The sequence below is a fragment of the Bombyx mandarina genome, chromosome 02 (assembly GCF_030267445.1).
Source record: "Bombyx mandarina strain Sakado chromosome 02, ASM3026744v2".
NCBI classification, from domain to species: domain Eukaryota; kingdom Metazoa; phylum Arthropoda; class Insecta; order Lepidoptera; family Bombycidae; genus Bombyx; species Bombyx mandarina.
The window spans coordinates 1,995,688-2,011,387 of record NC_143209.1 but is presented as its reverse complement, the minus strand read 5'-3'; the positions used below and the strand labels follow the sequence as shown (position 1 = coordinate 2,011,387).

The window sequence follows — 15,700 nt, the reverse complement described above, 5'->3', positions numbered from 1 at the left end:
GCCGCGCCCCGCGTTCGGCTGCAGTAGTAGTGGAGCTGCTGCCGACTGGCAAAGAAAGGGGCATCACCTACCACGAGGTGATGACCCAGGCGCGCGGCGGAGTAAATGTGGACGCCCTCGGCGTGGAGGGTGGCCTGAGGGTGCGGCAGACGGCCAACGGGGCCCGCCTAGTGGAATGGCCCGGCGCGAATTCCAGCGCCGCGGCAGAAAAACTGGCGGTCCGTCTGCGGGAAATCTTGCCGGACCCCGAGGTGGTGCGCATCGCGCGGCCCGTAAAAATGGCGGAGGTGAAGATTACGGGCCTCGACGAGTGCGCCACGAAGGAGGAGGTCGCCGCGGCCATCGCGTCGCAGGGCAACTGCGCCCTCACCGACGACAAAGTCGGGGAGCTCCGGGCGACGTACTCCGGAACCCGGACGGCGTGGGCGCGTTGCCCGGTAGCAACGGCGAACCTCCTGGCTACCCCTCCACAGGGTCGGCCTTCGGACAGCCCAGGATGGCTGCGCGTGGGCTGGATAGTGGCCCACGTGCAACTGCAGGAGAGCAGGCCGTGGCGTTGTCTTCGGTGCTTCGGCACCGGCCACGGCCTCGCCAAGTGCTCCTCGACCGTGGACCGCAGCGACCTGTGTTTCCGCTGCGGCCAACCGGGGCACAAGGCAGCCTCCTGCACCACAGCCGCGCCGCACTGCGTCTTGTGCGACGCGGCTAAAAGGAAGGCCGACCACCGGGCCGGGGGCCCGGCGTGTAAATCCGCCCCCTCCTCTACCAAAACGAGGAGGGGCGGAAAGAAAAATAAAAAGAGGAGAGAGCCAGGCTGCAATAAGGGCAGCCGGCAAGTCAGTTCCCGCCGCGGTTGTTGTCGAGCCGCAGGGCGGGACAGACGAGGGAGCGATGGACGTAGCCCCGTAATGGGTTGCGTCCATCGCTTCCTTCAAAATAATTTGAACCACTCCGCCAGGGCACAGGATCTCCTCGTCCACACCATGGCGGAGTGGTCAATCGACGTCGCTGTCGCCGCGGAGCCGTACTTCGTCCCCACCGACCAGGACTGCTGGATCGGGGACGTCGACGGCTCCGTGGCCATCGTACTAAGACAGTCCGCGGCGTTACCCCCCTTGGATATGGTGGCCAGGGGACCCGGGTACATCGCGGCTAGGATCGACGGGACCGTCGTGATCGGGGCGTACTTTTCTCCGAACAGGAGCCTCGCCGAGTTCGAGCGGTTTCTGGGCGGGCTCGAGGCGCTTTTGCACCGCCTCGGGTCCCGCCCTCTGTCTCCTAAACAGAGGCACGGTCGCGACTAGCGTGCGGTGGAACGGGGAATCTCACGTGGACGTGACGTTCGCGTCCCCGTCCGCCGTGCGCCGCACCCGCGGCTGGCGCGTACTCGAGGGGGCGGAGACGCTCTCGGACCACAGGTACGTCCGATTCGAGCTCTCCGCCTCCTCCTTGTCGTCGTCGTCAGCCGTGGGCGCCCGCGGCGAGGAGGAGCTCCCGCAAGGTGCGCCCCGTTCGTTCCCCAGGTGGGCCTTGAAACGGATGAACAAGGAGTTGCTGATGGAGGCGGCCGCTGTTGCTGCGTGGGCGCCAAAACCCGGGCGGCTCGCGGACGTGGATGCGGAGGTCGACTGGTTCCGGGGCACCATGGCAAACATTTGTGATGCCGCCATGCCCCAGGTCGGCCCCCGAGCACCACGTGGGGGTGCGTTCTGGTGGTCGCCCGAGATCGCAAGACTCCGCGAGGAGTGCGTGAGGGCGCGCCGCTGGAGCGCACGCCACCGCCGCCGCCGTCGTCGCGACGCTGCGTTCGTGGAGACGGCGGCCCAGCTGCACGCTGACTGTCGTCAAAAGCAGACGGCGCTGCAGCTGGCCATCGGCGAGGCCAAGAAGCAGAGCATGAAGACTCTCCTGGAGTCGCTCGACGAAGATCCCTGGGGGCGCCCATACAAGATGGTTCGCAGGAAACTGCAGCCGTGGGCGCTCCCGGTGACCGAGCGGCTCCAGCCTCGGCAGCTGCGGGAAATTGTTGCGGCATTCTTCCCGCTGGCAGCAGGGGGGGACTTTGAGCCCCCCCAGATGGACGCCACGTGGGGCACGCCTCCGCGTCGCCCCAGCGTTCCCGCTGCCGAGGAGCCCCCTCCCCCTATCACGGGGGCGGAGATCCATGCGGCCGTGTCCAGAATGAAAGCGAAGGACGCGGCCCCCAGCCCTGACGGCGTTCACGGCCGGGTCTGGAGCTTGGCCTTCGAGGCCCTAGGGGACCGGCTCGGGGGGCTCTTCGAAGCGTGCCTCGAGTCGGGACGGTTCCCGTCGAAATGGAAGACGGGCAGACTGGTCCTTCTGCGGAAGGACGGGCGCCCCGCGGACTCACCCGCGGGCTATCGCCCCATTGTGTTGCTAGACGAAGCCGGCAAGATGCTCGAGAGGATCGTCGCGGCCCGCATCGTCCGGCACCTAACCGAGACGGGTCCCGATCTTTCGGCGGAACAATACGGCTTCAGAGAGGGCCGCTCGACGATAGACGCAATTCTGCGCGTGCGTGCCCTCTCCGACGAAGCCGTGTCCCGGGGTGGGGTGGTGATGGCGTTATCCTTAGATGTAAGGAACGCCTTCAACACCCTGCCCTGGTCGGTGATCGCGGGGGCGCTGGAGTATCACGGCGTCCCCGCATACCTCCGCCGACTGATCGGCTCCTACCTCGAGGGCAGGTCGTCGGACACGGTGGGGCGATGTACCGCTTCCCCGTCGAGCGCGGTGTTCCGCAGGGGTCTGTCCTGGGCCCCCTGCTGTGGAACATCGGCTACGACTGGGTCCTGCGGGGCGTTGTACGGGGTCCCCTCCCCGGGCTGAGCGTAATTTGTTACGCCGACGACACGTTGGTCGTGGCTCCGGGGAGGGACTACCGGGAGTCTGCTCGTCTGGCGTGCGCAGGCACATGTCGTCACAAGGATCCGACGGCTGGGATTGGAGGGGGCGCTCGACAAAACCTAGGCCCTGTTGTTTCACGGGCCGGGACGAGCGCCGCCTCTGGGTGCCCACCTCGTGATCGGAGGCGTCCGCGTCGGGGTCGGGGTGACCGGTCTTCGGTACCTCGGCCTTGAACTGGATGGTCGGTGGAACTTCCGCGCTCACTTTGCGAAGTTGGGCCCTCGACTGATGGCGACGGCCGGCTCTTTGAGCCGGCTGCTTCCAAACGTCAGGAGTCTCGATCAGGTGGCGCGCCGCCTCTACATGGGGGTGGTGCAGTCGATGGCACTATACGGGGCTCCCGTATGGTGCCACGCCCTGACCCGCAAGAACGTCGCGACGCTGCGACGTCCGCAGCGCGCGATCGCGGTCAGGGCGATCCGAAGCTACCGCACCGTCTCCTTCGAGGCGGCGTGCTTGCTCGCCGGGGCGCCACCCTGGGACCTGGAGGCGGAGGCGCTCGCTGCCGATTACCGGTGGCGTAGCGACCTTCGCTCTAGGGGGGAAGGGCGCCCCGGCGAAGGAGTAGTTCGAGCGCGGAGGCTCCAATCTCGGCGGTCCGTGCTGGAGGCGTGGTCTCGCCGCTTGGCGGACCCATCGGCCGGCCTCCGTACCGTCGAGGCGGTCCGCCCGGTTCTCGCGGACTGGGTGGGCCGCGACCGCGGATGCCTCACCTTCCGGCTGACGCAAATATTGACCGGCCATGGTTGTTTTGGCCGGTACCTTTTCAAAATAGCCGGAAGGGAACCGACGACGCAGTGCCACCACTGCGCTAACCGCGACGAGGATGACACAGCGGAACATACATTGGCGCGTTGCTCTGGATTCGACGAGCAACGCGCTGCCCTCGTCGCGGTCATAGGAGAGGACCTCTCGCTGCCGCGCGTCGTGGCTACGATGCTCGGCAGCGACGCATCCTGGAAGGCGATGCTCGACTTCTGCGAGTCCACCATCTCGCAGAAGGAGGCGGCGGAGCGAGAGAGGGAGAGCTCTTCCCTTTCCGCACCGATCCGTCGCCGTCGAGCCGGGGGCCGGAGGCGGGAATACGCCCGTACGTCCCGGCCCCTGTAGGTAGCGGCCTCCCCCCGGTGAAGGTCAAGGGGCGACCTGAGGGGGTGAGCCGCGCCGTCTGGTTGTAGTGTTGACCGCGGTGGGGGGCTACCTCATCCGGGTTCTGACCTCGGAGGGGATCGGACGTCGGGTGTAAGAGTGCAGGGGAGTCGTTTAGTGGGTGTGTCCTAAAATCCTTGGGCCCGCGGTCTCCTCACAACACCATGCAGATCGTTGGTCCCCGCGCGCCCCTTATGCGCGGGGACCTCGTAAGAGGTTCGGCCCTCTACCCGAAAAAAAAAAAAAAAAGGGTAATGTCTGATTGTTCAAAAGACACTTTTTCTGTTATTAAACAAATTGCTTATTATTCTGAAATTATACCTCTTCCCAAACTTAGAAACTTGTTTTTGTCTTCCATGTTTACATAATAAATACTGCAGTTACACAATTAATGCTTAATATAAAGGACATCTAACCGGTGAAGCAAACAGTCTTCAGAAAGGGTCTTTCAACGATTGACCACATTCATACTCTTGAATTGATAATGGAAAAGTATCAGAAATACGAAAGAACACTATAAATATCATTCATCGACTACCAGAAAACTTTTGATACAGTAAGACATACACGTATCTGGGAAAGCTTAAAGGATCAAGGGTTGAAGGAAAGATATGTAAAAATCATCAAATCTATTTATAAAAACAGCAACGGTAACATTAAACTTAAAACCTCAGGCCCTAGCTTCCCAATAGAAAGGGGAGTAAGACAAGGCGATCCGCTGTCTCCAATAATATTTATAGCTGTCCTCGAGGCGATCGTAAACAAGCCAGACTGGAGCAAACGAGGAATATACATAAATGGCACCTGCTTAAGCCACCTGAGATTCGCTGATGATCTAGTTCGGTTATCCGAGTCATCCTAACAACTACAGAACATGGTAGAAACCCCACACCTAGCTAGTGTAAAGGTGGGATTAGAGATGAATGTTACAAAGACTAAGACAATAATAAATAGCTTGAAAAGACCAATAACAGTCAATAGTAGACCATTAGAATATGTGGAAAAATATATTATGTCCAACTATAAGTTTTGACAGGAAAAATAAAAACAGAAATAGAGAAAAAATTAAACCAACATGGAACAAGTACTGGGGTCTTACGGATATTTTTAAAAGAAATCTACCACAAGCCATTAAATCAAAAGTCATGAATGAGAGGACTTGAACGAAGCATGCTAAAGATAAGGAAGCTGGACAAAATACGACACACTTAAATGAGAAATATAACGAAAGCAACAAACGCTCTGAGTTACGCTCAAAAATTGTAATCGAAGTGGGCGGGACATGTTGCATGACTGACTGATCACAGATAGACCAAAAAAGTTAGTTTCTGGAATGGTCTCCTAGGCAAAAGAGCAAGAGGTAGACCTATAACAAGATGGAAAGACGATATTAAATATTCTGGTCCAAACTGGAAAAAAGTAGCTGAAGACAGAATCAAATGGACATCACTAGAGGAGACCTTCACCCAATCTGGGGTTGAAGACCACGTGCACCGTATCTACACGCAGGATGATCGGTTGGTCCTCTTGAGTTACAGGCTTATGGCGATAAGTTCCTTGTTTTTCAAGGCGAGTGAGCGGTCTATTAGACAGATTTGCCGTTTTTTATTGCGGCTGCCCACTTTGAGACACGAGTCTCAATTGTATTGTATTGCATATTGGCTGCTCCCCCCACATACCAGAATACGTATCTACTTCGTAGCACAATGCTGGTAGGATGATCCTACCTATATATTTGACTACAAATTTACAATTTTTGTGAGTTTCATGTTTATTACACGATCTCATTTCTTCATAGTAGAAGTCGTTCGTCAACTCATGTTAAGTATTTCTGCATCTACATATGTATTAGCTGCATCCGGAGTTTAAAAACCGCTATTATCGCTTTGCCGAATGCTACCAAGACAACAGATCTAATGAAAATAGCCGAATTATGAACTCGCTTTTATTAAAAACTCTATTTAGATTTTTTTTACTACACAAAGATGTTTACTTTCAAACATAAATAAAATAAAATTGTGGTAATGAAAATACAATAAAAAATATTATTGAATCTGAGTTTTGTTGATTTTTTCAATAATAAATAACTTATAGAGTATCTTAGCAGCAACAACATCTACGTCCGCATCCGCATCCTCCGCAGCCGCATCCGCATCCTCCGCAGCCGCATCCGCATCCACCGCAGCCTCCGCAGCCTCCACAGCCTCCGCAGCCTCCACAGCCTCCACAGCATCCACAGCCTCCGCAGCCTCCACAGCCTCCACAGCATCCACAGCCTCCATCGCCGCATCCGCATCCGCAGCAACGTCCACAGATAGAGACACAGCCACTAGCACAGGCAGGGCCCCCGTAGCAAACACTACCGCAGATGGGCACGCGGCCACAGACACAGGTTTCACCACACACGGGCAGTTCACCGCAGACGTTCACATTACCGTCGCCCTCGCCGCCATAGCAACCGCAACCGCAACCACTACCGCATCCACAGCCACAGCACTGACCGTACGCATTCTAAAACAACCACATAAATTAAAATTAAACAGTGACACCTTAGTTCCTCTGTACATAACGCACCAGTTTCGTCAATTGTAGAATTAATGTAAGTATCTACCTCAGTTACAATGTATTTAAAGTAGTGGAGTTAAAGAGTAACCGTACATATGTACGTATGTCACAAAAATGTATCTCATATGTACCCATCAGGTTTTTTAATAGCAGCTTCCAAAGTGAAGGCACAATATAGTGTGATGATTATTAACATACACGTAATTATTAGCGGTAGCATGGTCTACAGAGAACTGATACGGGCAGGAAACATTGTTCTCCGGCTTGAACGGAGCACTTAGAGAACACAATATCAGAAGTCGACCTCATGTCTCAAGATTTATGAAATCCTGTATGTTTTTGTTTTTAATACGATGATAATCAGAGAACAATGAACAGGTACAAAAAAGGTATACCGATTTAAAATTAAAAAAAAATGCTTACATTCGGAAGCTTTTAAAAAATAAAACTTACTTGGATCAGACAGCCCTGGGCGCAGAGAAGGAGAAGAGCGAAGGTAAACATGATGCTGGATATTCAGGCGCTTAATGTTGAATGCTTTAAGCTTCAAGACTTCGTTCTTATATAGTAACTAAGGATCATGTTCACCTTGAGATAAGAAACAATTCAATGACAAACAGTAGAGAAACAATGATAGTTTGGTTTTTAATCAAACAGGTGTTCGTAATTGTTTCCTGATTACACCACCCGAAGGACGAAAACTGCAGAATATCTCCAAAGTCACGTCTATATGCTATTTAGATATGAAGCAGGTGGATTTTCAAGGAAACTGCTCGGTATAAAAGCTGATGTACTTCAGAGTCAACTCATTCTGAAGTCATTCAGTGAAACAACATGGCCGCTAAACTCATTCTCTTCGTCTGCGCCATCGCCCTCGTGGCCCAGGTAAGTCTTTTAATTTTTAAATTAAATTAAATGGACTTAAAATGATTACTTAAAAATATTTAATTGTTTTTTTTTTATTTCATAGTCCGTTTTGGGCACCGGTTGCGGCTGCGGCTGTAGAGGTTGTGGCTGCGGTTGTGGAGGTTGTGGCTCTGGATGTTGTGACCGTTTCTGTGTCCGTTCCAACTCTGCTGCTCCTACTGGTCTAAGTATATGTTCCGAGAACAGGTACAATGGTGATGTCTGTGTCTGCGGTGAAGTGCCTTTCCTTGGTACTGCCGATGTCTGCGGCGACATGTGCAGCTCGGGTTGTGGTTGTATCGACTACGGCTGCGGAGACGATTGCATCGGTATCACCCAAAGCTGTGGCGGATGCGGATGTGGCTGCGGAGGCTGCGGTGGATGTGGATGTGGGTGTGGAGGCTGCGGTGGATGCGGATGCGGCTGTGGATGTTGTGGAGGACGCAGATGTGGCTGTGGAGGCTGCGGTTGCTGCTGAGGATGTGGTGTCAGACGTTTATGTTGTGGCGTCTACTAAAAAGCTCATTGAGTTATGTATTATTAAAAAAATCAATAAAAACCCACATTTAGTAGTTATCCTCATTGTCTTTTCAGTACCGCAATTGAATTCTATTCTAATGTGTGAAATGTTCCTGAATACGTGTTAGGTTTTTCAATGCTTAATTGAGTGGACGAGATGTTATATGTTTACTGGAGCTCATAGACATCAATCAACAACGGTAATGTCACCCTACCCGTCTTGAGAAATGAGTTCCCAATCTCAGTTTTATAGTACAATGGATGCCCCATCCTTTAAATAGCCATGCGTTACTTGTTAAGGCAGAAACAGGCGGGGTGTTGATATTTAACCACGAGGGCTCAGAGACGCCAGTATGTTTCTTGGTTGAAAGAAACGTGGCTGTCAAATATATTGTAGCGACACGGTCACATCTGATATCGAATATAATTTAACAATAGAAGCTTTATAAAATTTTCAAGATATTTGAATGTATAAATGTCAGAACAGATTGCCAGATTTAATTTATTTATAAAATTCAGATAGTAGCTTTATTATGCCCTGGCATAGTTGATGTATCTCGATTTGATGCACAATAACAGGTATCATTCCATAACAACTGAATTCTATGAATTCTCAAATAGTACAGTAATTATAGGTCACTATAACGAAACATCGGGCGACTGTGATAAAACTTTCAGTTTTTGTCAGAATCATAGATCAGTGAAGAAAAAAAGGGTCGTATGCCGTAAGGGTCGTGTTGTACTAGATTTTGATTAGATAATAAAGATTTGTCGAGTTCGACGAGTACGGTTATCGAGGTCCCTAAGCCTAGGGGACTTTTTGTCGAACCGCTTTTTTCGATATCGAGTCGAAGGAACCCGCCCCTCCCTGCGATCGCTCTTAGCTGGAGTCCCGCAAGTAAGTCGATGACCTGGGCCTCGAATCAATCCGAAAACACATGAACTAGTCAGCATCGGAACGTTACTTCGATCAGGCTATGCGTCAGGATAATCGCCTTTTCGTTGCCGCTGCTGACTCTCCCCGAATCCTGATCACGCAGGAGCCAGTCACCGTCGACGCCCAAGACACGTCTTTACGGATCCATCAGATCCAATAGCTTTTACACTAGACACCTTTAGCTGTAACACTAGGAGCAGGCTCAGGGACTCCGGTAAACGTACTCATCGAACTCGGCAAAGAGTTCGACGTGCAACCTAATCCATTCATCAGCCCGCTGAGTTTCCCGCCGGATCTTCTCAGCGGGTCGCGATTCCGATCTGGTAGTAGATTCATTCGCGAAACAGTTGCTCCCGAGTGTTAGGTCTCCTTCGGAGGCATTCGGGCAGCTGTAAGCTTATCCCACCACCCTGGCTGAGCTTTTGCTCGTCCACCTGTCCTGGTGAAACTGAAAAGGCACCCGAGCCAATAGTAACACTTCAATAAAAAATTAAAAAATTAGCCGGGTAATGTCTGATTGTTGAAGACACTTGTTCTTTTGTTAAACAAATTGCTTATTATTCTGAAATGATACCTCTTCCCAAACTTAGAAGCTTGTTTTAGTTTTTTTTTTTGTTATTGTTTAGATGGGTGGACGAGCTCACAGCCCAGCTGGTGTTAAGTGGTTACTGGAGCCCATAGACATCCACAACGTTAATGCGCCACCCACCTTGAGATACAAGTTCTAAGGTCTCAACTATAGTTATTTGGGAAGCTTAACGACAAAGGGAAGATCTTCCACCGAGCGGGTGATATTGCTCGGTAGACCGACGGTCCGAATGCTGTTGTTCGGAACTTGTATATATGCGAGCTTAACTTGAAAATGTCGTAAGCGAGATTCAGGCATCTGTCAATTATCTTGCGTTGTATGATAGCTGCCCGCCACATCACTCCCCTCCGAGACTGGAGGTCGTGTCATTTTTAATTAACGTTGTCCGTGCTGAGATTAGCTTGCAAGGGCCAGTGCTGCTCGAAGCCTGCGGTGAGTCGAGGCTGAGCTTGAATGCTGCGTGCTTGTCGCCAGTGCTGCTCGAAGTTTGCAGTGAGTCGAAACTGAGCTGAATGCTGCGTGAATGTCGCCAGTGCTGCTCGAATTCTGCGGTGAGTCGAGACTGAGCTTGAATGTTGCGAGCGTGTCATGCGTAGTCCATGTGATGCAGAGCTTCCACGCCGGAGATGTGTGACCCCAAGCATTGATGATCCGGACGTGGGCTGCGATGAACTGTAGCGGCGTGATGAGGCAGTGAAGTTGCGTGCCGTAGGACCAGGAAGCGCGGTGAGTCGGCTGCGATAGTCCTGTTGAGGCTGCGATGCTGGCTTGCTGTGGGACGACTGTCAACGACGTGCTTTTATCTGCGAGAATGCGGGGATTGTGGTAGCCGAAGTTCTTGATGTGCTGAAGATGAATCAGAAGGTTGCATGTTCACATCTCGTCGCAGGTGACCAGTTTGGAGCTGATTAACGACAAAGGGAAGATCTTCCACTGAGCGGATGATATTGCTCGGTAGACCGACGGTCCGTACGTTGTTGTTCGGAACTTGTATATATGCGAGCTTAACTTGAAAATGTCGTAAGCGAGATTCAGGCATCTGTCAATTATCTTGCGTTGTATGATGGCTACCCGCCACAGTTACAACGGCTGCCCCACCCTTCAAACCGAAACGCATTACTGCTTCACGGCAGAAATAGGCAGGGTGGTGGTACCCACCCGCGCGGACTCACAAGAGGTCCTACCACCAGTAATTACGCAAATTATAATTTTGCGGGTTTCTTTTTTATTGCACGATGTTATTCCTTCACCGTGGAAGTCAATCGTGAACATTTGTTGAGTACGTATTTCATTAGAAAAATTGGTACACGCCTGCGGGATTCGAACACCGGTGCATCGCTTCAACACGAATGCACCGGACGTCTTATCCTTTAGGCCACGATGACTTCTAAAATATCACGTGGGCCATGAGCTCCTACACATATATGACACAAAGTATGTCAAGAAATAAGTAAAATAACGCAGAGAAAGCTTCTGCCCATTCGGCTTCGAATCCTTTATTCGCTACTTGTGACACTTACTGGAAGAATGTGAGAGTAAGGTGGTGATATTCTGGGCCGAAATTTTACAGCCAACTTGTGTATGTAGTGCGTAAGCAAAAACTTTTAAGAAACAAGGTACTCACTTGGATAAGAATCCGTTAGGCCACGACGACTACAAACTTGTAGACTGACGACGACTTGTCTTCCGTGTTTACATAATAAATACTGCAGTTACACAATTAATGCTTAATATAAAGGACGTCTAACCGGTGAAGCGAGCAGTCTTCAGAAAGAGTTTTTCAATGATTGACCACATTCATACTCTTGAATTGATAATGGAAAAGTATCAGAAATACGAAAGAACACTATAAATATCATTCATCGACTACCAGAAAGCCTTTGATACGGTAAGAGTACATACAAGTATCTGGGAAAGCATAACAAGGAACAAGGATTGGAGGAAAGATATGTAAAAATCATCAAATCCATTTATAAAAACAGCAACGGTAACATTAAACTTAAAACCTCAGGCCTTAGCTTCCCAATAGAAAGCGGAGTAAGACAAGGCGATCCGCTGTCTCCAATATATTTAGCTATATAATATTTATAGCTGTCCTCGAGGCGATCATAAACAAGCTAGACTGGAGCAAACGAGGAATATACATAAATGGCACCTGCTTAAGCCACCTGAGATTCGCTGATGACCTAGTTCGGCTATCCGAGTCATCCTAACAACTACAGAACATGGTAAAAACCCCACACCTAGCTAGTGTAAAGGTGGGATTAGAGATGAATGTTACAAATACTAAGACAATAATAAATAACTTGAAAAGACCAATAACAGTCAATAGTAGACCATTAGAATATGTGGAAAAATATATTATGTCCAACTATAAGCTTTGACAGGAAAAATAAAAACAGAAATAGAGAAAAAATGAAACCAACATGGAACAAGTACTGGGGTCTTACGGATATTTTTAAAAGAAATCTACCACAAGCCATTAAATCAAAAGTCATGAATTTTGCCTGAAAGCCTCTTGCCATGTTTGACATATGGTTGCCAAACGTAGAAATTCACTGCTGAAACAAGAAAAAAGATAAGCGTCCGTCAGAGAGGACTTGAACGAAGCATGCTAAAGATAAGGAAGCTGGACAAAATACGACACACTTAAATGAGAAATATAACGAAAGCAACAAACGCTCTGAGTTACGCTCAAAAATTGTAATCGAAGTGGGCGGGACATGTTGCATGACTGACTGATCACAGATAGACCAAAAAAGTTAGTTTCTGGAATGGTCTCCTAGGCAAAAGAGCAAGAGGTAGACCTATAACAAGATGGAAAGACGATATTAAATATTCTGGTCCAAACTGGAAAAAAGTAGCTGAAGACAGAATCAAATGGACATCACTAGAGGAGGCCTTCACCCAATCTGGGGTTGAAGACCACGTGCACCGTATCTACACGCAGGATGATCGGTTGGTCCTCTTGAGTAACAGGCTTATTGCGATAAGTTCCTTGTTTTTGAAGGCGAGGAAGCGGTCTATTAGACAGATTTGCCGTTTTTTAATGCGGCTGCCCACTTTGAGACACGAGTTTCAATCGCATTGTATTGCATACTGACTGCTCCCCCTTACACACCGGAATGCGTATCTACTTCGTGGCACAATGCTGGTAGGATGATCCTACCTATATATTTGATTAACAATTTACAATTAAAACCGAAACTCTCAAGTATTTTTTAGATAGCGCAGATAATATTGCCGATCGGGCCGATGATCTTGTTATTTTAGGTGATTTTAACTTGGGTTTTATTAGTTGGGACCCTCATAAGGATAGTAATTATATGGTACCCTCAAACCATAACTCTCCTCTGGGACATTCTATTACTGACTTTGTTTTCATTAACAATCTCTTTCAAGTCAATGCAATTGCAAATAGTGACAACAGGTTTTTAGATTTGGTTATAACCAGCTGCTGAGATGCATATGTTGTGAGCCCTTCGAGCGAGCTGAGCAAATGTTATAAGCAGCATCCTAATCTACTGTTGAATTTGCCCTACAATAAACTTGTCTATCTCAAGCCCAAATGCAAGCCTAGATATAACTTCTATAGAGCAGATTATCCATCCATAGTTAAAAATCTGAAAGGTGTTGATTGGCAAACAAAGTTATCGGGCTGTGAAAATATTGATTTAATGCTGATAAAATTTTACAAAATAGTGGACGATCTCTTAGAAGAATATGTGCCGAAACAAACCCTTAATAAATCTAAGTTCCCTAAATGGTTCAGCACCTCCTTCATCAAACTATTACAAGAAAAGGAAAAAATTCGGAAATGGTTCAAAAAATACAGAAACCCTAGAGACGAAATTGAATACCGTCTGCTCCGCTCTAGATGCCACGCAATGTACGATAAATGCTATTCAGATTATAGGAATAACATCGAAGCTAATATCCCTAAAAACCCTAAGCTTTTCTGGAGCTTTATTAAACATAAAAGAGGTAGTGACTCATCCATACCTGCATCTATGAACTTGAAAGATCAGGTAGTAAAAACAGGCCCTGACATTGTGAATCTTTTTGCAGAACATTTTGCCTCAATTTACTTGCCCAGCTCAACGCCTCCGGATAACTTTACGCTTGAATCTCAGTGCTGCGGGTCCCCACAACGGATGTTGTGTTCATTGGCTATCGAAGAAATTGAGGTGCTTAAAGCGATCAAAAAGATCGACTCTGCGAAGGGTGCTGGCCCAGATGGGATTCCGCCGGTATTTGTGAAAAGATGCGGCTCTGCTGTAGCTCTGCCTCTGTCCTTAATATTTAACCGATCATTAGCGGATGGGACATTTCCGCCCGAGTGGAAAAAAGCGCGCATTGTACCAGTCTTTAAGAAAGGAGAAAATTCTGACGTTAAAAACTATCGCCCTATTTCCATCCTGTCTTGCTTCTCTAAACTATTTGAATCGATTGTCTATCCTGTAATCTTTCGGCTTGTGGACAGTAGCATCTCGGATTCACAGCACGGTTTTAGACGTGGTCGCTCAATCGTCACTAACTTGGTCCCTTATATTTCCAATGTGTCTAATGAAGTTGACTCAGGCAGGCAGGTTGACACCATCTACACCGACTTTAGCAGTGCTTTTGATCGAGTTAACCATTCAATTCTTTTGAGGAAATTATATGGGTTCGGTGTGGATGGCCCACTTTTGAAATGGTTCGAGTCTTACTTGCAACAGAGACCTCAGTCGGTGTCTGTAAATGGATTTAACTCAAAAACTTATTTTGCAGATACCGGTGTGCCCCAGGGATCACATTTGGGACCCCTTCTTTTCATAATCTTTATTAACGACATAGTCGATAAAGTAAGTCACTGTAAGGTGTCACTATTTGCCGATGACCTCAAGATATACAAAACCATAGTTTCTGTTGTCGACTGTCGCCAATTGCAAAGTGACCTAGATGCGATCCTACAATGGTGTCGCTGTAACAGTATGACACTCAACGCAAATAAATGCTTTCACATTAAATTCACTAGAAAAAGAAAGCAACTTGCTACGGAATATAAGCTTGATGGTACAGCACTGGCAGAAGTTAACGAAATCCGAGATCTTGGCGTGATAGTTGACAGTCAACTTAAATTCACCTCGCACATTAACAAGTCTGTCACAAAAGCAGCTCAAATGCTCGGATTTTTGAAACGTAACTCTTGCGGATTTAGGCGTCAGCGCACCAAAATCTTGCTTTACCAAACCTTGGTGCGCAGTCATCTTGAGTTCGCCAGCGTTGTATGGAATCCGTATTATGCCGTGCACTCGCAACGCGTTGAGAGCATTCAAAGAGCGTTCACTAGGCATTTAGCTTATAATTCTAGCGGTTTTTCGCACAGAAATCCTTACAAAGAGCGCCTAATTAGGTTTCGAATGTGTTCTCTTCGTGAACGGAGACTTTTATTGGACATGTCCTTTTTCCACAAAGTCGTAAGCGGTCAATATCAGTGTAGCTACTTTCTAGAGAACATGCCTTTAAGGGTTCCCCGTACCTATCCTCGCGGGAAACTCAAATATATTTTCTACACCCCACCTGTAAAATCTAATTTGGGACGGCAGGCACCTCTCCGTAGAATAATTGATGAGTATCATTCCCTTATCACAGTGATGCCCGATCTTGATGTGTTCCACGACAAGTTGCGTGTATTTAAGGACAGAATAGGAAAAGAAAGGAAAAGGGACCTTAACTTTAACTTTAATCGTTGATCATTTCTTGTTCTATAACTGACTTGTTGTTACTTGACATTATATTAACATTTCTTCTTTTCTTCTTTTCGATATGACATGACATTTTTAGACATTTTTATTAATATTTCAACAAATAGTAGTGTTTTTTTTTTATTATTATTATTATTGTATTCCATTTTCGAGCCGATGAATTGCCAATGCTATGTACGCCATTGTTGTCACATGCATCAGGCTATAAATTGAATAGTTTAAATTTATTTTCAATGTTAGATGTTTGTGATGTGGCAGTACTTATTTAAATAAATAAATAAATACAATTTTTGTGAGTTTCATGTTTATTACACAATCTCATTTCTTCACAGTAGAAGTCGTTCGTAAACATATGTTAAG

General features: G+C 48.4%; 5 protein-coding genes across 5 annotated transcripts in view; 4 read left to right on the top strand and 1 right to left on the bottom strand.

Moving 5' to 3' along the window:
• LOC149503359 (chorion class A protein L11-like) overlaps window positions 1-15,700 on the top strand; it is a 128,788-nt gene that overhangs the window by 57,175 nt on the left and 55,913 nt on the right. The gene's annotated exons all lie outside the window — the stretch shown is intronic.
• LOC114252328 (chorion class A protein L11-like) overlaps window positions 1-15,700 on the top strand; it is a 124,811-nt gene that overhangs the window by 57,187 nt on the left and 51,924 nt on the right. The gene's annotated exons all lie outside the window — the stretch shown is intronic.
• Window positions 6,178-7,146, bottom strand: LOC114241987 (chorion class high-cysteine HCA protein 12-like). Its single transcript, XM_089734045.1, has 2 exons — window positions 7,096-7,146; window positions 6,178-6,588 (listed from the first exon to the last, which is right to left on the bottom strand). The coding sequence occupies exons 1-2, from the start codon at window positions 7,144-7,146 to the stop codon at window positions 6,178-6,180; spliced, it is 462 nt and encodes a 153-aa protein (XP_089590171.1).
• Window positions 7,477-8,026, top strand: LOC114242013 (chorion class high-cysteine HCB protein 13-like). The gene is made up of 2 exons (XM_028173030.2): window positions 7,477-7,527; window positions 7,613-8,026. The coding sequence occupies exons 1-2, from the start codon at window positions 7,477-7,479 to the stop codon at window positions 8,024-8,026; spliced, it is 465 nt and encodes a 154-aa protein (XP_028028831.1).
• Window positions 13,271-15,328, top strand: LOC149503367 (RNA-directed DNA polymerase from mobile element jockey). Its single transcript, XM_089732450.1, has one exon. The coding sequence runs from the start codon at window positions 13,271-13,273 to the stop codon at window positions 15,326-15,328; it is 2,058 nt and encodes a 685-aa protein (XP_089588576.1).